This window comes from Aquarana catesbeiana, linkage group LG10, assembly GCF_042186555.1.
Source record: "Aquarana catesbeiana isolate 2022-GZ linkage group LG10, ASM4218655v1, whole genome shotgun sequence".
NCBI lineage: Eukaryota > Metazoa > Chordata > Amphibia > Anura > Ranidae > Aquarana > Aquarana catesbeiana.
Genome location: NC_133333.1, coordinates 224,239,272 through 224,267,193, shown reverse-complemented (window position 1 = coordinate 224,267,193; position 27,922 = coordinate 224,239,272). Strand labels below are relative to the sequence as shown.

Sequence of the window (27,922 nt, the reverse complement as noted above, 5' to 3'; positions counted from 1 at the left end):
AAGATTCAAATTTTGGAATGGCCCAGCCAGAGCCCAGACCTGAATCTGATTGAAAATCTGTGGGGCGATCGGAAGAGGGCTGTGCACAGGAGATGCCCTCGCAATCTGAAAGATTTGGAGTGTTTTTGCAAAGAAGAGTGGGCAAATATTACCAAGCCGAGATGTGCCATGCTGATGCACTCATACCCAAAAAAATGAGTGCTGTAATAAAATCAAAAAGGTGCTTCAACAAAGTATTAGTTAAAGGGTGTGCCCTCTTATGCAACTATATTATTTTAGCTTTTTATTTTTAATTCACTCCACCTAAAAGATTTCAGTTTGTTGTTCAACTGAGTTGTACAGTTTATAGGCCACATTAAAAAGGTGGAGAAAGTTCTGAAATTATTTATATCTTTTTCTAATTTTTTACATTATAAAAACCTGACATTTAAACACCTCTCTCTCCCTCTCTCATTAGGGCCATATATATATATGGATATGGGCTGAAAGTGCACACTTTCAGGTTTAATTTGAGGGAATGTACATCTCAATCGGAAAAAGGGTTTAGGAATTACAGCTCTTAAGAACAGCCAGCACCACCCCCCCCTTTTTCAAGGGACCAAAAGTAATTGGACAATTGAATCAAAAGCAGTTTTATGTCCAGGTGTGGGCTACCCCTTTACGCAGGTAAAAGTTCTGGAATCGATTCTAAGTGTGGTATTTGCATTTGGATTCTATTGCTGTGAACTTACATCATGCATTCAAAAGAGCTGTCCATGCAAGTGAAACAAGCCATTGTATGGCTTCAGTTTGGTACATTCTGAGGAAAGAAGAACAAACTGGTGAGCTCTGCAACATAAAAAGGCCTGGACGTCCACGGAAGACAACAGTGGTGGATGATCACAGGAGCCTCTCTATGGTAAAGAAAAACCCATTCACAACATCCAGACAAGTGAAGGACACTCTCCAGGAGGTGAGCGTATCATTGTCAAAGTCTACAATCAAGAGAAGACTTCACAAGAGCAAATACAGAGGGTCCACCACAAGATGCAAACCATTCATAAGCCTGCAGAATAGAAAAGCCAGATTAGACTTTGCCCAAAAAAAAAAAAAAATCTAAAAAAGCCAGACCAGTACTGGAAAAGCATTCTTTGGACAGACGAAACCAAGATTATTCTGTACCAGAATAAACGGGAAGAAAAAAGTGTGGAGAACGCTTGGAACAGCTCATGATCCAAAGCACACAACGTCATCTGTGGTCACATGGTGGAGGTAGTGCGATGGCATGGGCATGCATGGCTTCCAGTGGCACTGGGTCATTGGTGTTTATTGATGATGTGACAGAAGCAGCCGGATGAATTCTGCAGTGTTTAGAGATAGACTGTCAGCCCAGATTCAGCCAAGTGCAACAAAGTTGACGGTGCTTCACAGTACAGATGGACAATGATCCAAAACACTGCAAAAGCAACCCAGGAGCTTTTGAAGGAAAAGAAGTGGAATATTCTGCAATAGCCGAGTCAATCACCTTATCTCAACCCAATTGAGCATGCATTTCACTTGCTAAAGGCAAAACTAAAGGCTGAAAGACCCACAAACAAAGAACAACTGAAGACAGCTGCAGTTAGAGCTTGAAAAAGTATTAGAAACAAGGAGACCCAGTCTTTGGTAATGTCCATGGGTTCCAGACTACAGGCAGTCATTGCCAGAAAAGGATTTCCAACAAAATATTAAAAATGAACATTTTATATATGATTATATTAATTTGTCCAATTACATTTGAGCCCCTGAAAATGAGGGGACTGTAAATAAAAATGGTTGCAGTTCCTAAAATTTGTACTTGATATTTATGTTCAGCCCCTTGAATTAAAGCTGAAAGTCTGCACTTCAAATTCATTTGAATCATTGTGTTTTAATTTTGTTCTGGTGGCATACAAAGCTAAAAAGTATGAAAATTGAGCCTGTGTCCAATTATATATGGACCAAACGGTGTATATATATATATATACACACACACACATATACATATATATATATATATATATATATATATACACACATACATACATACATATATACATACATATACACACACACAAAAAGTTAGGGCCAAAAATATTGGCACCCCTGCATTTTTGTCAGATAAGGTACCACTTCGCCCAGAAACTTGTTGCAATTACAAATGTTTAGGCATGTTTATTTCTTTTGTTTGTATTGGTAGGACACAAAAAGTGGAGCAACAAGCCAAACATGACACATTCCATTCAAAACTCCAAAAATGGACTGAACACAATTATTGGCACCCTCAATTTAATATTTGATAGCACACCCCTTGGTAAAAATAACTGAAATCAATCATTTCCTGCAACCATCAATTTTTTACATCTCTTTACTGGAATTTTGGACCACTCTATTGCCAACTGCTCCAGGTCTCTCAGATTGGAAAGGTTTCTTTTCCCCAACTGCTGTTTTGAGATCTCTCCACAGGTGCTCTATGGGATTTAGATCTGGTCTCATTGCTGGCCAGTTCAGTGCTCGCCAGCGCTTTGTCCTAAACCATTCTAGGATGTTTTTTTAGGTGTGCTTTGGGTCATTGTGCTGCTATAAGACCCATGACCTCTGATGGAGACTAGAGCTGCATGATTAAGTATTAAAAAAAAATTGCGATCTCGATTCATCCCCCCTCACGATCTCAATGGAGAGCTTCCCGATTCATTCATGTAACAAGTGTAGAGAGTTCTCTGCTCACTCAGCTGTCAAAAGAAAAAAAACAGGGCAGCCTGCCAAGTTTTATCACAACATCACCGATAACTATAAACAAAGTAACTTTTCGTTCTTAGATCAAAAGCAGCAAAGCAACCCCAAAACATCAGTGAAGCTCCACCATGTGTGACTGTATTCTTTTCTTTAAAGGCCTCATTTCTTTTTCTGAAAAAATTACAATGATGGGCTTTACCAAAAACTGGACAGACTAAACATTCTCCCAAAGGTATTTTGGCAAAGTCCAATTAGGCTTTTTTATGTTTGTGTCAGCAGTGGAATCCTCCTGGGTCTCCTACCATAGCATCCCTTTTCATTCAGACGGTGACGTATAGTGCGAGCTGACGCAGCTGTACCCTGTGCCTGAAGGTCAGCGTGAATTTGTCTGGAACTCAATTGAGGTTCTTTAGTCACTATTTGAACGATCCTTTGTTGCAATCTTTGATCAATTTTTCTCTTTCGTCCATGTCCAGGGAGATTAGCTCCAGTGCCATGGGCTGCAAACTTCTTGACAATGTTGCACACAATGGACACAGGAGCATTAAGATCTCTGGAGATGGACTTGTAACCTTGAGATTGTCCATGCTTTTCCACAATTTTTGTTCTCAAATCCTCAGATAATTCTTTGCTGCTTTTTCTCTTCTTCATGCACTGTGTGGCACACAGACACACAACAAAGGTTGAGTACATTTTTCACCAGTTTAACGTTGGGATTTCTATATTGCAGCACCTGGTAATTGATACAGGCGAGTTTAATTACAAATTACAGGAGCATCAAACACTTGGAATGCAATTATTTCTTACAATTTTTTTTTAAGAAGGTGGCAATAATTTTGTCCAGTCCATTTTTTGTTGTTTTGCGTGGAATGTGTCAGTTTGGTTTTTCGTTTCTCCACTTTTTTGTGTCATATCAATACAAACAAAAGAAATAAACATGTATACACACACACACTGGCTCACAGTCTCCACTCTAATTTATACCAAAGGTGTTCTATCGGGTTGAGGTCAGGACTCTGTGCAGGCCAATCAAGTTCCTCCACCCAAAAACTTGCTCATCCATGTCTTTATGGACTTTGCCTTGTGCACTGGTTTAAATCAGTTGGTGGAGGGGGATTATGGTGTGGGGTTGTTTTTCAGGGGTTGGGCTTGGCCCCTCATTTTGGGGATGGTCTCTTCCAGTTCCAACATGACTGGCCTGTACAGAGTCCTGACCTCAACCCGATAGAACACCTTTGTGCAGGCCAGTCATGTTCCTCCACCCCAAACTCGCTCATCCATGTCTTTATGGACCTTGCTTTGTGCTCTGGTGCGCAGTCATGTTGGAACAGGAAGGGGCCATCCCCAAACTGTTCCCACAAAGTTGGGAGCATGAAATTGTCCAAAATGTCTTGGTAAGCTAACGCCTTAAGAGTCCCCTTCACTGGAACTAAGAGTCCTTTCACACTGGGGCGGTTTGCAGGCGCTATTGCGCTAAAAATACCGCCTGCAAACCGACCCAAAACAGCCGCTACTGTTCGTTCAGTGTGAAAGCCCCGAGGGCTTTCACACTGAAGCGGTGCGCTGGCAGGAAACTCCTGCAAGCCGCATCTTTGGAGCGGTGTATTCACCGCTCCTGCCCATTGAAATCAATGGGGCAGCGCGGCTATATCCGCGCTATGTGAGCGGTTTTTACCCTTTCTCGGCTGCCAGCGGGGGTTAAAACCGCACCGCTAGCGGCCGAATACCGCTGCAAAAACGACGGTAAAGCAGCGCTAAAAATAGGGCTGTTTTACCGCCGACGCCCCCACCGCCCCAGTGTGAAAGGGGCCTTAGGGGCCAAGCCCAACCCCTGGAAGACAACCCCACACTATAATCCCCCCTCCACCAACTGATTTAAACCAGTGCACAAGGCAAGGTCCATAAAGACATGGATGAGCGAGTTTTTGGGTGGAGGAACTTGATTGCCCTGCACAGAGTCCTGAACTCAACCCGATAGAACACCTTTGGGATAAAATTAGAGCGGAGACTGCGAGCCAGGCCTTCTCGTCCAACATCAGTGCCTGACCTCACAAATGTCCTTCTGAAAGAATGGTCAAACATTCCCATAGACACACTCCTAAACCTTGTGGACAGCCTTCCCAGAAGACTTGAAGCTGTTATAGCTGCAAAGGGTGGGCCAACTCAATATTGAACCCTACAGACCAAAACTGGGATGTCATTAAAGTTCATGCGTGTGTAAAGGCAGGTGCCCAACTACTTTTGGTAATACAGTGTGTGTGTGTAATATATATATATATATATATATATATATATATATATATATATATAATTATTATATTTGAAATAACCACGACAACCACCAGTCTATGAACAGGGCCCGTATATACCTTGGAACTGAGAGAGATCGACATCAGACCAGTTGGCACTGCTGGCAATTCTGCAGCTTTCTTTCAGCATGTCCAACGTTGAGAACCAGTCTGCGGGGAGAACACTATGCTTTAATAAACATACCTTATCAGCTATTCAGTATTACCCATGAAATTGTTATTCACAGCTTCACCGCCAAAACGCAACAAAAGACCACTATAAAATATTCATTATGAAAACATTACACGTTTTGTACAATGCTGCGCCACTGGTCTATATACTGTATACTACTTTGGGAATGCCAGTGTGTCTAATTTGACAAATACTCTGCTCGCCGAGTACATCGTCTATAACCAGAAAAACTATTCAATGAAAAATGTTACACCTTACTTTAACATGGAACTCCAGGCTAACAACTGAAGGTACAGTTAAAGCCAAACTTATGCATTTATGTCTCTTTTTTAAGTCTAGTTATAGCCCTGTACCCCATCAAGTGATCTTTTGTAAAGTATTTTTGCTGGGAAACGCCTTATAAATAGGCTTTTTTTTGTACTCTTATACGTTTTTTCTGCATTTATTGGAGGACACAGAGCCCCCTCCTCTGGCTTTGCTGCTGCCCTGTGTTTACAGATTTTGCTTTTTTTGCCACTACTGTGTTCCACAGTATGGGGTTTATAGCTACCAGCAGGGGCCACCCATCGGCTGTCTTTTTTTTTTTACGTTGTACCCAACATCCTACTCCTGCAGTTGGCACTATACCAATATATGTGAAAAAAAGATGTATGGTACTTCAAAAAGGCATCGGATCAGCATATTAGGTCACGAGGAAGAGAAAAAAAGGGCCTCCACATAGTGCATGAATCCAAGTATAAAAAAATATTTATTTAAAAATTCCAGAGATAAAAGTACAAACACCAACCAAGGTGGGTACAAAAAGTGATCACATAAAAAAAGAAACGATTGCGTGGTGTCAGATGCACAATAGGCTAGCAACCCGACATGTTTCGGACAATATTCCTTCTCTTCCTCATGACCTAATATGCTGATCCGATGCCTTTTGAAGTACCATACATCTTATCCAGCTGGTGACTTGAGAGCCTAGGCACGTCTGTCTGCCTATTGGAGTTTGCGGTGTGTATAATCTATCCTTCACCGTCCTGGATGTGACCATCGAGGTACATCATCATACCATCTCAGTCTTCCATGAAAGATCTGCTGGATTGAATGGTCCAAATGCCTGTCTGACCCACCGCCATACGGCGTGTGTGTCCATTCTCTGTGGTAAGCGTACCCAATCCTTCTGTTATTGTACATGCATATCTGTGAATGATATATGGAGAAGCCTGTGCATTTTCAACTATCATCTGTGGAGGAGGCATTACTCTAATGTTCCCCACATATGGGACTATACCATACTCTACAGAGGAGTGTTTTGGTTGAAATTTCTGTTCATCACGGACTGTTTGCTGGTTTTTCTTCCACAAAAATTTTATATATTTATCACATTTTTTCTCGCCCACTGTATATTGATTTTTGTTGATTCACTTCATGTTATATTCACTGGATGTTGGCTTCTCATTTAGTTGGCACTATACCCAGTAGGAGATTTAAAAAACAGAACTGTGTCCTACAATTAATATTAATACCTTTTTTCCCCCCTCTCTGTGATTTATGCTGATACAGCTGAATTAACAACCACCATTGCAGAGGAATAAAGAGGGCGTGCCTGACCAGGCCTGTTACGGAGTGCACTGGGTCTAAAGCCTTATACACTACTAGTCCCCCCCCCCCCGTTAGACCCAGCGGGCTGAACGAATAAAAAAAACAAAGAAAAAAAAAAACACAAAAAAACAATACAGCTCGGGTCAGAGCCGCTGTACTAACTATGCAATGTTAGTATAGCGCTCTATTCTGCTGTTCAGTTGTGTTCTGACAGAGGGATGCAGCCCTCCCACCAGAATACTCCGGTCAGCGCTCTCAGCCATAGGCAGTACACACGGGCCGAATGTCGGACGGTTTCTATTGAACCGGCCGATGCTGGCCGACATTCAGCCTGTGTGTATTAGGCTTAAAGAGTAACTCTACTTTTGTCAAGAAAAAAACATTCCCATCTGGGTGATCTCTGTACATTACAAGGATTTTGAAAAACTTTGTTATTCTGAAGAAATTCCTGTCTGTTTGTCTGTGTCCATGTACAGAAGTGAGTCTAATGGGAGTGGTTTCATAATTATCAACCAGCTGCTGCACCTGCAAAGCTCTGAGGAAAATTGGAGGATCTGCATCCCTTTGGACGTGTTCTTATTGAGACTATCTCACCAAAAATTACATTTTTGTTGCAGGGGAGGACTGAAATCTGACTTGTCTCTTAGTGCAGACTTCGGGGAAAATCAGTGAGCCAATCACACAAGCAGGGAATTACATATCTGGGGGGCGTTCTGTACTAACACTGTGTACAGAACACCTCCAGGTTGCCATATTGCATTTCACAGAAAATTACAGAGCTGCAGATAGAAAAGGAAAGGTCATGTTTAATAAAATTTAATTAGAATATGACTTGTGTCACAATTGTATATTGCTATATTTTCTTTTAATTGCCATTTTTCTTGCCACGAAAGTGGGTTACCCTTTAAGTCGTGTGCCTAGATTAGATTGTATTGTCATATTTAGACACCCTGCTGTAACAGGTGTTTTTCTTTTACAATGTGTATCTGACTGCATATCAATTTCAAAAATTTAATTCTAGGGTTTCAAATTCATAACAAATACTGTCTTAGCTGACAAAAGAATTTCAACTCTACTCAGCTAGTCTCAAGATTTTCACACATTTATATCTGTGCAGCTCTTGGTTGTGTTAAAAAAAACACTTGGCACAGATTAGCCTCCTGCTGCAACCTCTCACATTGTGACATGCTAGAAAGTCACAACGTTACAGTCTGAGCAATGAGGAAGAACAGACTGAGGGTATGCTTCCTCCTGCCTGCAGCAAAATGATTGCATCATTTCAGCCTAAGAAAAAACATACTGTTACAGTATATTGAGACAGAGATACAGATCTTCTTTAGGATGACTGAACATTTGTGGAGTCAATGAAATGGCTCTGCACCCCTCAGTGCACTTAGCATAAAGTAATTTAAAGAAGTGGAAATCGAAACATTAAAGTTATATATGTTGGTATGGCAACAGTATTCAAATTCATTGCATGCGAACAAAAATTATTTGAGTCAAAGATGGTTACACCGAATCCTCTGTCAAATGATCTTTCACAAACTAAAAACCTAAAACAGCGTATGACCAGCATTAAAGTAAACTTCTAATTTGTGTTTAAAGTAGAACTTTACTTAAAAAAATTACTGTGTGAACAGGCAGGCTTTTTAATACAGAAGAGACCTACTACATCTCTTTCATATTAAAGCATTCTTACCTGCCTGTTCACACTGTCCACAGAGTTGCGCAAGCGGCATCTGCTGAGTGACATCATCTTGGCGATTGAAACTCTGAATACCGGTCAAAGTACATATCAAGATAATGGGATTGATTTACAAAAACTGGAGTGTGCAAAATCTGGTGCAGCTCTGCACAGAAACCAATCAGCTTCCAGTCTTTTTTATTTTTTGTCAAAGCTTAATTGAACAAGCTGAAGTTAGAAGCCGATTGGCTACCATGCACAGCTGCACCAGATTTTGCACTCTCCGGTATTCGTAAATCAACCTCAATATGGGCATCCTTCCGGGCACAGTTATATTTGCCAGTCTGATGAATCATTTTATTACTAAAATAAAATTTCACCTAAAGTCAGCCATCTGTGTTATATTTGGATTGTACAATTTCTTTAAAGAGGAAGTAAACTCTCCCACTCTGATGCTTCTTTTCATAGCCACTGTAATCCAGACCAAATTGCTTATTACTTACTGCTTAAATAAACTTTAAAAAACTTGTTTCCTGGGGTTAGGCAGAGCCATCTTAAGTACTGTTTTCTGAGTCCACAATAGAGTGTATTTCCGCCCTTACATTGAGCACTTCCTGTACTGTTAACCAAGCCTCCTTCTCAATCCAATGTTTCTATGGCAACCCTGCTTCCCTGCTCATAGCTGACTTGTTTTATCTCATAGTATTTACTTATGCCAATTATCTAGTGTTTGCCTATGTCAGTCTTTTCAGCTTCAGCTGAGAAGACTGCAGTAATGTTGTCCGATGCCCAGGTTTTTCACTTCATGTGATGTCACATGGTCACATGGGGTGTTGTGCCGTAGGAAGTCCTGATAATAGACAGACAGGTACACAGAGTGTGCCGTAAATCAGGGGAGATATGGGCATGCTCAGTGACATCATTCTAAAGAACAAAAAGGATAACAACAATACTAAGCAAGTAAGGAGATATCTACAAGTAGTGTCCATTAGGGTTTTTTATGCTGATTTACATGGGACAAAGTTGTGGGGGCGAGTTTACAACCACTTTAAGATTTACCATAATTATGTAGTATGAGGGGCATACCTGACTTGATACCAACTGAATGGACTATAAGGGTGTGCCACTGCACTAAGCAAAAGAAGACTGCAGATAGTGTACCATACAGAGCCAACTTGAAGTATATTTAAAGCCAAACCTTTCCTTTTGATTGTGTATAGAATAGAAAATTATTAAAATCCCTTATGTTTTTATTGATATTAATGTTCCCGCTGGAGATGTTCACCTCATTTGTCCTGGTGACTATTGTCCCAGGAATGAAAGTGATGCAAAGTTTTCACTAGAAAGTAAAAAAGAGGGGAGGATCTTCCAATCAACAAAACACTTGTTTGGTGACTACTTAGCGGCGATAAAAAAAAAAAAAAATTCTAATCGAAGCTAAAATATTTTTTATATTTACACATTTAGATCTAAAAATGTATAGCACTTGTAATGAGTTTTAGAAGCAAACACTTACCTGAACCATAGGACTGCTGTGTTAGAGAGGTCTGATGTGTAAGGGGTTGGTGCTGGTGGTTGGCGTGGTGCTGTAGATGCTGGTGTTGCGTATTATGCTGTGCAGGATGGGTGGCAGGGTGCTGGGCTTGATGCTGTGCAGGGTGCTGGGCTTGATGCTGTGCAGGGTGCTGGGCTTGATGCTGTGCAGGGTGCTGGGCTTGATGCTGTGCAGGGTGCTGGGCTTGATGCTGTGCAGGGTGCTGGGCTTGATGCTGTGTAGGATGGGTGGTAGGGTGCTGGGCTTGATGCTGTGCCGGATGGGTGGCAGGGTGCTGTGCCTGATGCTGTGCCGGATGGGGGGTCCGCTGCTGAGGATGCGGAGGTTGGTGCTGTGAAACCTGTTGGTGACAGTGAGATGGGTGCTGCTGATGGTGGACTACAGTGTGGTGTATATGTGGTGACTGCTGGGACTGCTGACTGTGTAGTGGAGTGTGAGACATGTGAACTTGCCCCAAGGAGTCACCTACGGTGCTGCCAAGACTACTGGCATGGCTATTTGTCAGGTTACTTTGGCTACCGTGTTGCTGAGAGCTCATTGTGCTACTAGGGGAGTGCTGATAGGAACAGGGCGAATGTGTCTGCTGGGAGGACTCAGACTGGAGACTCAGCATTCCTGAAACAGAAACAAGGGTACTATTATTGCCACTATACAGATATAGTGCAGCAGCATAAAAAAAATGAAATTTAGAAAATAAAAACATAATTGTGCAGAAATATATATCACAGTGCATGTTGTTTATGACTGTATTGAAAAAAGGTCTATATGTAGATAGATGGAGTGTGTGTGCACGAGTATACACACACACACAAATATCTAAACATAGTATATCAGCTGTAAAACTCAGAAGCACCTTTACCTTCAAAAGTCTGATTTGCAGTCCAATATAGTCTGTCTGGCTGGAAATATTTTGATACTTTTGCTACTACTAAATAATCCTAGCTAATAGGGAAAGGAGGGACGAAGGAAGGAGAACAAAGTAAAGTAAAATTTTACAGACTTTTCACATCCAATTCGCATGACAGGCGATTGTGACTGGCTCTCCATGAAGCCGGTTCACACAGGTCCAGGGTGGGTGAAGAGCGGATTGCAAAAGGGTCCTGTGCGTGTTTGAGTCTGGTTAAGGTGCGAATTCAGGCAAAAAAAATTCAGACCTGGATAGCACCTGAACCAATCAACAGACATGCACTGGACCCCAGGCACGAACCCCGCACATATGTGAACCCGGCCTAAAAAGGATAAGTTCACCTTTTGGAACATGCTACATGTTCCACCCGTATTTAGGATGGAACATGTAATATGTTCCAGGAAGCTGCAGCCTTTCCCCCCTCTCCAGTGAGAGCGGGTGGGAATCTTCTCGGGGTGCCCGCTGTCACAGTTTGAAAAGAATGTGGTTGTGGGAGGTTCCGCTCGCCTGGACAAGTCATTCATTTACCATCCTCTGTGAATGGGAAACTACAAGTCCCAACAGCCTTTGCAGCTGTTGGCTTGTAGTTTCAATGAACTACCATGACCTGTTGAGCTCTCTGGTAATTCGAGGTGCGAGCAGACAGATACACTGAGAAGTCTGCAGGAGTCCTGCATGGCACATGTGATCTGCTGATCACGGGTGCAATGCTTTACATGCTCCAAGTAAAAAATAAACAAAACAAATGCACTTTTTTTTTTTTTACCGGCAAAAAAATGTGCATTTATTTTTTCTTAAAAGGTGAACTTATCCTTTAAGCCATGCAACTTAAACATGCACTTAAAAGGACATACAAAGAATTTATCCAGGGAAAGAAGGAAGGAAGTTCAGCTCAGAGAATCGCCTTGTTTGTCACAGACAGAAATTTATAGCATTTCTCCGCAGTGGAGACACCTAGCAAAAAAAAAACTCCAGCAGTGAGTTTAGCCCTTCTCAGTCTATACAAAAGTGAAAAAAAAAAAAAGCAGTAGGGTGTAGTTTTACTTTAAAGCGGTTGTAAAAAAAAAAAAAAAAAAAAAAAAAGATCCTGTTCCATTAAAAGTATGAACAGCAGCACAGTGCTTGTGCACTGCAATTTGTCCCTTTCTATCATCTAAAATACCTGGTTGATCCTGCCTGGTGCTGCTTTCCCCCCCTCTGTAAACCGACCACGTTTAACATGGCTGCTGATCCATGATACTGTGGTCAGTTTACATGTTTCCGTTAGCCAGGTGTCTCTCCTCTCCCCCCCCCCCCCTGCCTGTCAGCTAGTGACAGTGCCACTCCCACTGCTAAAATAACTGTCTTATTACTACAATCCACTGTGGTACATTCAATTATGTGCTTTTTAAAAAATATGAGCCTTATACCTCATTTCATAGCGCCGCTCATGTGACCGCCCGCCGTTCTCCCGGCTGACGTCAGCGGAGGATTCTCAGTCTCTCCCGCTGTAGTTATCAGGTCAGGAAAGGAGAGCAGCGGCAGTCATGTGAGCGTCGAGCGACGTTCTGAAATAAGGTATGAAATAAGCTATAAAAGCGGCATATATTTTTTAAAAGCACATACATTGGGGCACATCATTTAATGCAACACAGTGGATTGTAGGAATAAGACACAGTGACTTTATAACCATTTAAAAAATTTAACCAATTACAAGTTAACTCAAAAACACTGTAACCCACCTTGGCTTGCAGATTGAGCAAATACATTCTTGTACAGGCTTCGAAATGAATCGCTGAGATCTTCAAAGTTATAATCAGGGAAAAGCTTTTCTCGCTCTGGTGTGCTGTACTGCGACTGCTGAGTTAAATTCGATGCAGATGGCTCTGGATGGCTTGTTACCTGGTGTTGAACGAGAAGTGTAATGAGCGTTTTCTGCAATATTGTGGAAAAAACAGGTAGTTTCACAAATAAAAGCGAGCACACCTCCTGGAGGGTTCAAATCCATTCCTCAGAAATGCAACCTCTAATCTAATTTGAGGATAATTGAGAATACCATCAGCCCATGGTTGATAATAAGCAATACCAAATGAGCGTTAAAAAAGAGGCGTTTAACACTGAGAACTGAGAGATCACCTCTGTTCTCGGGTCCGCTTTGAGCACAGAGTAGTGACTGTCAGTCTCCGGCTCTGTGCTCTTCTCCAGCACTCACCGAGTGCTGGGCTGTGGAGGGGGTGGGAGCGGCTAACTCAGGCTCTCAGCGGCACAGCTGAGAGCCTGAGCCAGCTGCCGGTTAGGCAGCTGGGGGGATCACAACATTTATTGTAGGGATCCCTGAAGAGCCTGTACTGGCTCTGTAACATCAGCCAAAATGTGGTTTTACCGGACTGTTGGAAGAATCGGGATCCCCGCAGAGCCTGTACTGGCTTTGTCATGTCAGCCAACAGGGGTTTTAGCTAACTGTTGGATGGATCTGGGTCACAAGAGTGCAGAACTAAGTGCACTCCAGTGACTCACAGGAGAAGTATGGCTAAATTGGGCCATACTTCTCCTTTAATCCTCACCCCTCCAACAGGCAGAAAATAAGTCTTCATCTAGGTAACAAAGTTAAGTTTTTTGAGAGTTTTAGAACTCATTCAGGACTCTGCTCTCTGTTACAGTGCATTAACAAGAGTAGCCATAGCAGTGCATTAATGCCATGTGGGGGGGCCCATTCATTTTTGCCCCAAGATAGGCTTTAAAGTAGGTGATGCTATCCACCCCACCCGATATACAGATGCCCTGTAAAAAGGGAGATTATAGAAATTGTACTTGAAATAAAAATGATCAAAAAACACAGATCGTCAAGCAAAAGCAAAAAATGTAAATGACACATCAAAATGAATCTCAGGCCGATCTTACAATAATAACTCACAATGTGCACTGTGTGTATACCTTGCAGCTCTACTTCAAATAAAAGTCTGCATTTTTTGGTACACCACTCCTTCATATAACTGAATCTGTCTTTCCAACATGTTTATCAAACAAAGCTGCCATTATCTCCACCTACACAGCAAAGCTTTATATTAGGTGACTGGTGTGCTCTGCAGCACCCATCCTCAGCTATTTTAAACAAGGCATAAACCCCAAACACAGGCCTTCAGTGGCATAAGTGAGTGATTTATGTCAGAAGTACACGGTGTGCCTAGTAAAACACATTACAGCTTGTGAAAACACTCTCGTCAGGCCTGGGCTGTTATTGTTGGAAGGAGACGTGTGAAGTGGGAGTGGAAGCGCCTGTACAATGTATAGAGGAGGCCTGCTCACCGGTGTATAGCTGTGCACACTGCCAACACTGTTCAAGTTTAAGGACGACACACTCTGATCCGAGAGGCTGTTGTTAAGGCTACTTCGAGGACTGTCATTGCCATCCTGACTCGTGTTACCGTATAAAGTTACCTGGGGAAATAACAAAAATCACAGTAAATCGTATTGTTAGGTTTATAACTTACAAAGCAATTCCAGACAACAGGTGCAACAGATTGGAGAGCTGCTCAACACCAAGTGTGATAAAGTCACAAAGTACGTAAAGCTCAACTGAACTTCCAGTTTAAACCAGCTAAATTTGTTCCAGAAGCACGAAAACAAAAAAAACGGTGTACAAAGTTTGTTTGTTTTCTATAAAATGCAGCTGCAACCTGGGGAGAAAAACCCATTACTGGTGAGCATGCAGCGATCTCTCTGCAGAGATCCCTTGGGAGTCAGAGGTAGAGCTCTCCAATCAAAAAGAACGTTCCTCATTGCAGGAGGATTTGCTCATCAGGAGACACATGGGACCTCTACAGAGAAAACAAGGGTCTTTCTCTGCAGCATGCTGGCAGGAGGCAGGCATTTCTACTTAGCAGATTTCTAAAGAAAATTAAAGGCTTAAGAAAAATAATAAATGCACATTTTTTGCAGGTACAAAAATGTGCATGCAATATTTTTTTTTTTTTATCAGGAGCCTGTAAAAGCATTGCAACCACAATTAGCAGAACTGTCAATGTAGCGGTCTTCCTGTACATACATACAGGGCAGGCAGTTACTGAATTGCAGGAAGACTCAATGAACTCATCAGCTCCCTCGTAGTTCATTGAGAACTACAAGCCATCAGCCGCAATGGTTGGCAGTAGTTGTAGTTCTCCTATTCAAAAAACTCTGAATGAATGACACGGGCGTGTGGACGGAGCCCTGCATGGCTGCACTGATTCCAGAGAGAATTTGGAGGCAGAAGAGCACAAGGAAGGAAAGTAAATGTCCTTTACTTGTCTTCCTCCAAAGCGAAAACTTTGTTTGTCTTACAAAAGTTTTTATTTTTTAACTGGCCACATACACTGTGTGCACAATTAGGCGAGTTGTATTTGAGAATTCATTTCATTATTGAACAACTGCAGTGCTCTAGGTCAATCCAAAATGTTAATAAACATCAAACCTGAATATTTCAGAAAGTAAAAAAAGGTGAGGTTTTGGCTTTCTTAAGAGAACATCTATGTGTGCACAATTATTGAGCAACTAAATGAAAAAGGAAGATTTTTCCATCTCGCTTGTATATTTTCATCTGTTAAAGTGAGAATCAACTCAAAAAAAAAAAAAAAAAAAAAAAAAAAAAGATATAGATATATATTAGACTTATTATTTTAGCCTATTTTAGATATATTTTTAGGCTTATCGCTCTCCACATTGCCTCCACATTTTATTTTTGTGATCACTTTGAAACTTGTATGCTGGGTTTTTAGAAATAAAATACCATCTTTTTTGGATCTACACCATGTGGAAGCATTTTCTTTTTCCATATAATGCTTCGCTGAGAGTGGCCCCGGAATCCTGTTGATCCTACCATCAAGATCCAGTTTGATGCACCAAGGATTGGAGGTCTTCCGTCCCTTTTCTGGATCCCACCCTGGAAGTCCTGGACCCTGCTGAGCTCCATACTTTGGCCATTTGTGGCACCATGTCTGCATGAATCCATGTCGCTGACATAGGAGTCCACCCATTCCGGTAAGGGCACACGCACTTCTTTATTATTGATGGTGCAATATCTTTGATGTCCACCATATCTAACAGTGTTTGAGTCTTCACCACTCTTCACTAGAAGATCAGCCTTGATTGGACTATAACCCACACACCTGTACATATATTTTTTCACATTTTCCAGGCCCCCCTGGTGTTTGGTTACTCATTCACTGAGTTTATGTACATTTATTGGACACTTTGTATTTCTCCCCCACCCCCCCCTTCCTCTTAAAGCTTATCCATTCAATTAAAAAATTGAGTATACAAACGTTCTCTTTACAGTAAATTAATAGGTCATCGAGATATACAAGCACGTTGTGCTAGGAGGCAAAAAAATACAACACAAAAACCAACGGACACTTTGTATTTCTGATTTGTTGCATTATTTTTATCCACCACCCCTTTCATTTATGTATTTGCTTGGTTAGCGCTGCAATATTTACCTTTCCGATTCTATATATGTTTGTCACATTTTTATGCAGCTGCTTGGCATCCGAACCACTTTTGGTTTTAACGCAGTAATTATGCCCACTCTATAATAAATATATATATACACACACACATATATATATATATATATATATATATATATATATATATATATATATATATATATATATATATATATATATATATATTAGGGGTGCAACGGATCATTGCCGATCCGTGATCCGTACGGATCACCGTCCGCGGATCGGCACACCCGCGATCCGCGGAGCACTTTTCGGCCTCAGCCATAGGAAAGGCCGCAGCTTCGGCCTAGCTCCGGAGCCGGCGGCCATCTTAGTACACCCGGAAGCGGCCGCTGTCTCGACAGCAAGTGACATTTCGTCGCCGCCATCCTGCTACACCCCACACTCCTGCACAGTACAATAATGATAGAGTGAGAAGGGGACAAGCGGACATCTTGTTACACCCACCGGAGTTTTAGATTTAAAAGCCATTTTCAACACAAAACTGAGCTTATATGCACAAATACTGTTTTTATGCATATAAGCTCAGTTTTGTGTTGAAAATAGCTTTTAAATCTAAAACTCCGGTGGGTGTAACAAGATTTGTGTGTTTTTTTTTTTTTTTGCTGATCCGATCCGTGAGATTTTTGATCCGTTGCACCCCTAATATATATATATATATATATATATATATATATATATATATATATATATATATATATATATATATATATATATATATATATAATTTTTATTATTTATTTCGGGCACTTATATAGCACCGTCAATTTACGCAGCGCTTTACATATACATTGTACATTCACATCAGTTCCTACTTTAGGAGCTTACACTCTAAGGTCCCTAACTCACATTCATACATACTAGGGACAATTTAGACAGGATCCAATTAACCTACCAGCATGTCTTTGGAGTGTGGGAGGAAACCAGAGTACCCGGAGGAAACCCATGCAGGCACAGGGAGAACATGCAAACTCCAGGCAGGCAGTGTCGTGGTTGGGATTTGAACCAGCAACCCTTTTTACTGATAGGCAAAAGTGCTATCCCACTACACCACTGTGCCGCCCGTATAGCCACCCTTTTCAAAAACAGCCATAAGCCTTCCATTCATGAAATCTGTTGTCAGTTTCTTGATTTGTTGACAATTTGTGCAGCAGCAACCACAGCCTCCCAGACACTGCTCAGAGAGGTGTAATGTTTTCCTTCACTGTAAATCTCCCGTTTTCAATAGGGTTTAGGTCAGGTGAGGAAGGGGGTCATGTCATTATTCTTTCATCTTTAAAGGCCTTTACTGGCTAGCTATGCAGTAGAGTACTTTGATGCATGCGGTGGAGCATTGTCCTGCATAAATGTGGTCTTGAAAGATGCAGACTTTTTCCTGTACCACTGCTTGAAAAAAAGTGTCTTCTAAAAACTGGCAGTAGGTTTTGAAGTTACGGATCCAGTCACAGGCCCATCTATTTGGTCCCTCAAGAGTCGCTCGCATCTCATCAGTCCATAAAACCTTTGCAACATCTATCTTTAGATATTTCTTGGCCCAGTCTTGACGTTTCAACTTCTGTGTCTTGTTCTGTGGTTGTCGGGTTTCAGCCTTCCTCACCTTGGCCATGTCTTTCAGCATGGAGCACCTCGTAATTCTGGGCCCTCAAGGTATGCTGCAGTTCTGGAATATGACTGTACTGGAGGATAATGGGCTCCTGAAAGCGTCAAGTTTAATTATTCTCAAATCTTTGGCAATTTGCGTCTTTCTTCTGAACACGTTTCTTGCGACCCTGTTGACTGTTGTGCGTAACAAAAACACCTTTGTAAACATACAGTAGATAATAGCTTGTAAAATTGGTGGTGATGTTATCAATGTGCTGTACACAGAATGTGCAGAGAGCAGGGCAGTGGTAGGGATCCAGCAGAAACTACAGGAGGTAGATGCAAGACCAGTCATCCTGCAAATGGTGAGAGTGCAACCGTGACTGGTCCGTATTACAGGAAACTCCTAAACAAAGGCAACATGTAGAAGCTATTTCACCTTAGATTACTGCACAGATCTGGGAAAAAAAATACACAAAAAGGACACAAAAAGGACACCATGATTCAAGGAAGAACACACGCCTCCCATAGGGCCCATTGAAGGTGATTTCTTAAAAAAAATAAATAAAATCCCTTACTTCCACTGCACATAAATAATAAAATGAGCGATCTGACTGGTTGGGCAGGACACCTCTACGTCCCTCCTGGGGATTTGTGTGCCAGTACTACAGCTTGTTTATACATCCAACAATTATTATACAGGATTTATATAGCACCAACAGTTTGCGCAGCACTTTACAACATGAGGGCAGACAGTACACTTACAATACAAATCAATACAGGAGGGATCAGAGGGCCCTGCTCATAAGAGCTTACAATCTAGAAGGGAGGGTCAACAATCTGAAGAAACTCTGTATAGCCTCCTTAAAAATTACAAGCTATACTGTATATTGTTAGCGATGCTCCACCCTCTCTTAAACTATCCGTTCCATTTTTTATTAAATCAGAAAGTTGCTCCCCTTACACAGTCATTGGAAATCCAATGCTGGCCTTCCATGTAACAAAAGGGAGATTCCAAGTAACAATTCTTTGCATGAAAACACTCACTCAACACTACAAAGAAAAGCATCAATCTGTGTTGAATTTGACCCAATTTTTCACCAGGGTGGATTATTATTTTGCAATAAAAATGATTGCCTTCATTGAAACGATTGTGTCATGGATTTCTGTAAAAAAAAATATCCATTCATCCAAATAATCATATTAAACTATCGTATTGTTACATCTATGTCAAGCATTAAGAAAATGGTACACTTAGGGGGCATATTCATAAAGCAGTGAATGTGACTTTGACCAAACATTCACTGGTGGTGAACAACTGTCATTTAAAAAACACATGAACAAGGAGGATTTGCCTGCAGCGAATGATTGGTGAGTGTCAGATTCAGTGCTTTATAAAAATGCCTCTTAGACTGTAAAGATGTGTATACAGGTTACTATTTAATTTTACAATTTCCTTTAGATTACATCAAAGCTATGTAAGGCGAGGCTGGTTGGGCAGACTGTTGTACTACATAGCCATTTTTGCAGATTTAAGAGCCTGTGTCTACAGACTTCTGTTCACTTCAAGTGGGTTTTGCAATCCCACACATATAAGGAGACTTACTTTGTTTGTCACAGTGTTAATAGCCATGTTCGGAGAGGCACTTCCAGAGATTATACAATCCATTCCCAAGGAATCTGAATCGATGCTGTAAGGTGTTGAGGCCTGAAATGACAAAAAAGCATTATTGATTTCTGCATCACCGACATGTAAAAAATGCATCAAGTACTTAAATAATTTAGTTTTGTAAACTCTGAGCATCATAAAAAAAACACACAGACGTAAAAATAGGCTACCTTATACCACTGGTTGCAAATTAAAACTAAACGTAAGGACATGCATTTTCATATTAAACTGATTCATCTGATGACCTTTATGTCAGTAACACCTTTCTAAAACAGTCATATGTGGGCATATCAGAGCATCAGAAGGAAGGAAATAAGAGAAGAAGTAGGAGGAGGGCAAGAGACCAGAAAGCATGGCTGGTTTACCAAAAAGAGTAAAACATTCAAATCAGCCACTGAAGCTATATGCGTTTCAAACATACAAGAGAAAATGTAATTATTTTTATTTGCACTTAATTGTTTAACTGAAATGAACACAACATAGATCCACATGGGGGAGGGGAAAGAGACAAAACAGAGGCGGGGAGCAAGCGCGGGGGGGTGGAGGAGAGAGAGAGAGCGAGAGCAAGAGAGAGCGAGAGAGCGCGAGAGAGAGAGCGCGAGAGAGAGAGCGCGAGAGAGAGAGCGCGAGAGAGAGAGCGCGAGAGAGAGAGCGCGAGAGAGAGAGCGCGAGAGAGAGAGCGCGAGAGAGAGAGCGCGAGAGAGAGAGCGCGAGAGAGAGAGCGCGAGAGAGCGAGAGAGCGAGAGAGCGCGAGAGCGAGAGAGCGCGAGAGAGCGCGAGAGAGAGCGAGAGAGAGAGAGAGCGAGAGAGAGCGAGAGAGAGCGAGAGAGAGCGAGAGAGGGGGGAGAGAGCGCGCAAGAGCGTGCGAGCGATTGCTGTTGGAGCTGCTTTTGGGAAGATTCACCACTATTTTTATTTGTTTGCATTTTAATGAGTGAAATAAGTATTTCAGCCCCCCTCAATCAGCAAGATTTCTGGCTCCCAGGTTTCTTCTATACAGGCAACGTGCTGAGATTAGGAGCACTCTCAAAAGGTCATCGCCAAGCAACTTGGTGAGAGGGTGACAACAGTTGGTGCGATTATTCGCAAATGGAAGAAACACAAAATAGATGTCACTCTCCCTCAGTCTGGGGCTCCATGCAAGATCTCACCTTGTGAAGTTTCAATGATTTTGAGAACGGTGAGGAATCAGACCAGCACTACACGGGAGAATCTTGTCAATAATCTCAAGGCAGCTGGGACCATAGTCACTGAGAAAACAATTGGTAACACACTAGGCCATGAAGGACTGAAGTCCTACAGTGCCTGCAAGGTCCCCCTGCTCAAGAAAGCATATGTACAGGTCCGTGCAGTTTGCTAATGAACATCTGAATGAGTCAGAGAAGAACTGGGTGAAAGTGTTGTAGTCAGATGAGACCAAAATCAAGCTCTTTGGCATCAACTCAACTCGCCGTATTTGGAGGAGGAGGAATGCTGCCTATGACCTCTATAACACTATCTCCACCGTCAAACATAGAGGTGGAAACATGATGCTTTGGGGGTGTTTTTCTGCTAAGGGGACAGGACAACTTCACTGCATCAAAGGGACGATGGATGGGGACATGTACCATCAAATTTTGGGTGAGAACCTCCTTCCCTCAGTCAGGGCATTGAAAATGGGTCGTGGATGGGTATTCCAGCATGACAATGACCCAAAACACACGGCCAAGGCAACAAAGTGGTGGCTCAAGAAGAAGCACATTAAAGGTCCTGGAGTGGCCTAGCCAGTCCTCAGACCTTAACCCCATAGAAAATATGTGGAAGGAGCCGAGAGTTACAAAGTTACATAGTAGGTGAGGTTGAAAAAAAAAAACACAAGTCCAACCTATGTGTGTGATTATATGTCAGTATTACATTGTATATTCCTGTATGTTGCGGTCGTTCAGGTGCTTATCTAATAGTTTCTTGACACTATCAATGCTCCCCGCTGAGACCACTGCCTGTGGAAGGGAATTCCACATCCTTGCCACTCTTACAGTAAAGAACCCTCTACGTAGTTTAAGGTGAAACCTCTTTTCTTCTAATTTTAATGAGTGGCCACGTGTCTTGTTAAACTCCCTTCCGCAAAAAAGTTTAAACCCCATTGTGGGGTCACCAGTACGGTATTTATAAATTGAAATCACATCCCCTCTCAAGCGTCTCTTCTCCAGAGAGAATAAGTTCAGTGCTCGCAACCTTTCTTCATAACTAAGATCCTCCAGACCCTTTATTAGCTTTGTTGCCCTTCTTTGTACTCGCTCCATTTCCAGTACATCCTTCCTGAGGACTGGTACCCAGAACTGGACAGCATACTCTAGGTGCGGCCGGACCAGAGTCTTGTAGAGCAGGAGAATTATCGTTTTATTTCTGGAGTTGAACCCCTTTTTAATGCATGCCAATATTCTGTTTGCTTTGTTAGCAGCAGCTTGGCATTGCATGCCATTTGGAAACAAGTGAGATGGGGGGGGGCGCTAGGCCACTAATACTTACTTCAATATATAGTGAATAAACATATCCATAAAAAAAAAAAAATCTTAAGTGTGTCAGTGCCACTGTACCACTTGAAAAAACTTGTGTGCATCTATATTGAATACCCGTGTACAAATAGTGCATATGTCAAATAATTAAACTTACAACCATATATTCACTACATGTGCTGAAACGGAAAAATTTATAAAAATTTAAAAATGATGAAAAATCACAACAGAAAGTCCAATGGCCAAAACAAAAAGAACATCAAAGAGTGCTTCTTCCACTGTAGAGATGAACCACCTTCACCGACTATGTTGTACACCCAAAGTGCTCTGTAAGTGGATGTCTGCTTACCAGAAGTAGTTGACCTTATTAATTAAAGGAAGGTCAAGTATAGCCTTTATCAAGAAATGACTTGCTGCAATTGGATGGATGAGCCGTGTGGGAAACCTTTCCTCTCCCCCAGTGTGGGTAACCAGAAATATATATAGGAAGGATACAAAAAACTGGAAAAGTGTAATCCTATTTATTGAAAAATTGAATAAAATCAAAAGCCAAATGGCTGCTTACATTAAAAAATGCCTTCACCCGGCACTGAGTTTGTTGCACTCGTCTACGATTGAAAGCCCCGCTCTGCGCGTGGTGGCCGGCGTGTGCTCCACCGCTAGCTGCCAACAACCAGAGGGACCGGAATTGTGGACCAGATCGCGTAACGTACGTCGAGCGTCAGGCGTGCTCGACGTACGTTTTGTATCACGTCTTCAGGAGGCGTGTCTGGTTACTATGTATGCATACTTAAATAGTCAGAGAGCTTGACCAATAAGAAAATTGCATGCCATTGCTGAGCCTATCATCTACTAGGACCCCCAGGTCCTTTTCCATCCTAGATTCCCCCAGAGGTTCTCCCCCCAGTATATAGATTGCATTCATATTTTTGCCACCCAAATGCATTATTTTACATTTTTCTACATTGAACCTCATTTGCCATGTAGTTGCCCACCCCATTAATTTGTTCAGATCTTTTTGCAAGGTTTCCACATCCTGCGGAGAAGTTATTGCCTTGCTTAGTATCGTCTGCAAATACAGAGATTAAACTATTTACCCCATCCTCCAGGTCGTTTATGAACAAAATAAACAGGATTGGTCCCAGCACAGAACCCTGGGGGACCCCACTACCCATCTGACCATTCCAAATACTCACCATTTATCACCACCCTCTGAACTCGCCCTTGTAGCCAGTTTTCAATCCATGTACTCACCCTATGGTCCATGCCAACGGACCTTATTTTGTACAGTAAACGTTATGGGGAACGGTGTCAAATGCTTTTGCAAAATCCAGATACACCACGTCTACGGGCCTTCCTTTATCTATATGGCAACTCACATCCTCATAGAAGGTTAATAGATTGGTTTGGCAAGAACCATTCTTCATGAATCCATGCTGATTACTGCTAATGATACCGTTTTCATTACTAAAATCTTGTATATAGTCCCTTATCATCCCCTCCAAGAGCTTGCATACTATTGATGTTAGGCGAACTGGTCTGTAATTCCCAGGGATGTATTTTGGGCCCTTTTTAAATATTGGTGCTACATTGGCTTTTCTCCAATCAGCTGGTACCATTCCAGTCGGTAGCCTGTCAGTAAAAATTAGGCACAATGGTCTGGCAATTACTTGACTGAGTTCCCTACGTACCCTAGGATGCAAGCCACCTGGTCCCGGTGATTTATTAATGTTAAGTTTCCCAAGTCTAATTTTAATTCGGTCCTTTGTTAACTACGGAGGTTGGTGGTTAATGATTCAGTTTAAGAAAATATGACTAGAAATAAATAGACATGAAGCAATGCAACTCATGGTGGGCATTCCCTGGACATGTGGACCTACGTAGGACCATTTAAACGGTACACAGTAGAAACTAATGGGCATACATGCATACGCCAGTGAAGTCTTAATTGGTACATACCGACCCAATTAGGTAAAGTGCATTAGTAGACAAATATTATAGACATGTGAATGTTACACCAGCTGAATGATGATCCATCTATGTCTAGCTTTAGTTCTGTGATTCAAGGGATTACAAAGGGCCAATATAAAGACAAGTCAATAGCGCTTATACCAGCTTAATCTAACTCAGTTTATTTATTTAGTTCATTATTTTTTTTGTTAACAAATACATAAAAAAAAAAATAAATAAACACCCTTTGTTCTTAAGTTCCCCAAGTCTGTCTTGCAGCTTACACAGGCCATGACAAAACAACCTTGACAAATGCAGGACTCGGCTGCTGACGGGAGAAAATGAAACACATTTGTCACGCTGTGTGACCACATCGCCACGAGAAGGGCTCGGCCTGGTCCGATTTCCTCATTTATTGCTGAGTGACAACATCTCTCTCGGCGGCTGCGTTATGTCTGCTCTCTGAAATCTCTGGCATAGTTTCTTTTATTTCCCAAGTATGCATTTGCATAGTTTCATTCTCAGCTGTAGATAATGTCACTATGATGAAGTCACCTATATGTACGGGCTTTTCCACTCCACTGTAGAGCTGCAAGGGGCTTCCCGCTCAAGAACAACTGCTAGGTAGAGCAGCATGTGATTAACCCCTACATGTCAAGTAGGCTTCTTCTCTTCATTGCTATAAACCATGAACTTTGAAGCCTCTAACCTTTTTGCTACTGGGCCCTTTGAACCCACATATTAAAACTTTTGGTCCTGAAAATGGACTTAAAACCCACAATACAATATATATTTTCCAAAAGCACACAACCACTTTCATACTGAGCCAATTCTGGCATTCCTCTCCTACATGTAAAAATCATCTTTTTTTTTTACTAGAGTGTTCTGTGTGTTTTGAGTAACTTTCTAGTAAAAAAAAAACAAAAAAAAAAGGAAGATGATTTTTACATGCAAGAGAGCAATTCCAGAATTGGCTCTTATTTTTTTATGAATTAAAAAACAAACACAATATGAACCCCAATTTTTTTGTGAAATGTGAAAGAGGATGTTACGCCGAGTAAACAGATACCCAACATACAACTTTGGTACTTAAAAAACCTCCATAGCCTGCCCTTTAAAAATTTTACAGGTTACCAGTTTAGAGTTACAGAGGAGATCTTGTGCAAGAATTATTGCTCGAATAGTCACAGCGATACCTCACATGTGGTGCGAACGTGGTTTACATATGTGGGCGCAACCTACTATGCGTTCACTTCTGCGCGCGAGCCTGAGGGGATGGGGGCGCATTCATTTTTTTTTTTATTATTTGTTATTTTTTATTTATACACAGTCCCTTTAAATTTTTAACATCCCCAGTAATAGGAATAAAGGCACGACAGGTCCTCTATATGGAGACATCTGGGGTCAATAATCAGATATTTCCTCTACCCTGGAAAGCATGAGATGAAAAAACAAAAAAAAAAAAAAAACAAAAAACCCACAACACAACAATGATGCTTTACAGGAAAAAAAACTGGCAGTGTTTACATCTGCCAGAGCCAGAAGGGATGTCATGATGTCCCTTCCGGCCTCCCAGGTTCCTAGAGATGGCTGGGGACCATCCAGTCCACGGCCAGCTCTATGGTAATCCAGCTTCCCGATCACACTGGAGAGCACAGAAAAAGGCAACAGAGGGCGGCGGCAGGAGGAACGTCCCCTCCCATTGCCTCTGAAAGCAATCCAGCGGATGAATAGCTGCTAGGGTGGCTTTTACATTACAGGGATTCGCCGGCTGAAAACAAAGATATCTGAATGATTCCTGTATCTGCAGGCATCATTCAGATATTACCACTTCAACCTAAGGAGGTAATAGGATGTCCTACGGGCTGAAAGTGTGAAATTAGAAGCACTATATAGGTAGGCTGTGTGCTTCGTGTATAAATAAGCCATTGAATAGAATGGATAAGCGTTCTGCCAGGTGTCCAGGCACAGTGCAGCAGCCACATTCTCTGTATCCCTTGCCTATTAGAGGCAGACATAGACAGATGTACATACCCGCTCTCCAGATCGCGGCCTCTTCTTTGGCCGAGCTGGTAGCGCATCCTCCTTTGGATTTGTGTCTATTGCCCAATAGGAACCCTAGAAAAACAAAGAAAAACAAGTTATTTTTAGTTGCTGCTGTCTGCAAATATGGCCATAACGCCTCTACCTGAGAAAACGTTACAATCACATAAAAGTAGTCATTTAATCTTTAGAGGGATTTGTCAGACATGGTTATTGAAGGTCATGCTGGATATATTTAAAGAGAACCAGCCATAAAACAGGCAAAATAGAGTCCTCTATGGGCTGCTTAAAGGAGAAGCTCACTTTTTGGAGCAGGTTACATTTTACACCCATATTCAGACCCCTTTCACACTGCAGGCGTTTTTCAGGCGCTACAGCGCCTGTATAGCACCTGAAAAAACAGCTCCATTCACTCCAGTGTGAAAGCCCGAGGGCTTTCACACTGGAGCGGTGCGCTGGCAAGGCGTCAAAAAAAGTCCTGCCAGCAGCTTCTTTGGAGCAGTGAACTCACCGCTCCTCCACCGCTGCTCCCCATTGAAATCAATGGGGCAGCGCTGAGATACCGGCAGCGTTTTGCGGGCGGATTTAACCCCTTTTCGGCCGCTAGCGGGGGGTTAAAACTGCCCCGCTAGCAGCCAAATAGCGCAGCTAAAACAACGGTAAAGCGGTGCTAAAAATAGCGCCGCTTTACCGCTGACGCCCTAGGCGGTTCGGTGTGAGAGGGGTCGTAGGGTGTAACATGCTCCAGATCTGCCTCCCACACCCCTGATCCCCCCCCCCCCCCACAGCAGGCAGGGGATCCTCTCCCCGCACACCCCGCTGTCACATTTAGAAGACGGCACGGCTGTGAAGGGCTCCACCCACAGAACTATGTCATGGATTCACAGGAATGGAAGACAGCTTGTAGTTTTCAATGGACTGCGGGCATGCTGATCAGCTCGCTCTTAGTCCATACAGCTCTGTAACAGAAAGCCCGTACACATGTATGGGTAACAGAGCTGAAGGCAATGTGTGCAGGAGTCTGACACCGCACCCACAATCCACTAATCTTAGTGCAATGCCCTGCAAGCTCCTGTGAAAAAAAACAATGCACATTTATTTTTTTCCTGATAAAATATGTATATTTATTATTTTTTTCAAAAAGGTAAACTTAGCCTTTAAGGGTCGGTTCACACTGGGGCAACACGACTTCAGCGCGACTTTGTACCGCGACTTCAACGCGGCTTCAGCGCGACTTCAGCAAATTACAAGGCGACTTGAAGTCGCCTCCATGACAGGCGACTTCGCCTGTGGCCAATCAGCTCTCTGGGAGGGAGGGGGGGGAGGGAGGGGTTTTCCCTGCAAAGTCGCTTGACTTTACAGAGAGATCCGACTTGGAGGCGACTTCCATTGATTTCTATGGTACAGGTCGCCTACCAAGTCGGATCAAAGTAGTACAGGGAGTACGCTCTGAAGTCGGAGCGACTTCAGTAGTGTCTATTAAGACGCTAGCGTTCACTCCCATTGAAACTATTTCTGGGGCGACTTGGGGCGACTTGAGGGCGTACAAGTCGGATCCCAAGTTGCCCCAGTGTGAACCGAGCCTAAGGCATTACTATCTATTTGTATTCGCTCCTTGTCAGAGCAGAAGTGTCAGGGCATAAAGATGGCCATACATTATACAATTTTCTTATTCGTTTTCCTTTAGATTTGCCTTCAACTATGTAGTACAAGTACCTGCCTGATTGCATTCAGATTGAAAGTGTTTAGGC

At 42.2% G+C, this 27,922-nt stretch overlaps 1 protein-coding gene across 3 annotated transcripts in view; it reads right to left on the bottom strand.

The window, feature by feature from the left end:
• Window positions 1-27,922, bottom strand: part of FOXJ3 (forkhead box J3) — a 117,301-nt gene that overhangs the window by 26,602 nt on the left and 62,777 nt on the right. For 2 of the 3 annotated variants that reach the window (XM_073603361.1, XM_073603362.1), the window contains exons 5-10: window positions 26,163-26,246; window positions 19,621-19,722; window positions 14,236-14,367; window positions 12,672-12,831; window positions 10,005-10,658; window positions 5,103-5,192 (exon numbers count right to left, since the gene is read on the bottom strand). In XM_073603361.1, the coding sequence (XP_073459462.1) occupies window positions 5,103-5,192; window positions 10,005-10,658; window positions 12,672-12,831; window positions 14,236-14,367; window positions 19,621-19,722; window positions 26,163-26,246 (1,222 nt within the window). The remainder of the gene's footprint in view (window positions 1-5,102; window positions 5,193-10,004; window positions 10,659-12,671; window positions 12,832-14,235; window positions 14,368-19,620; window positions 19,723-26,162; window positions 26,247-27,922) is intronic. The other variant, XM_073603363.1, reaches the window with a different exon arrangement.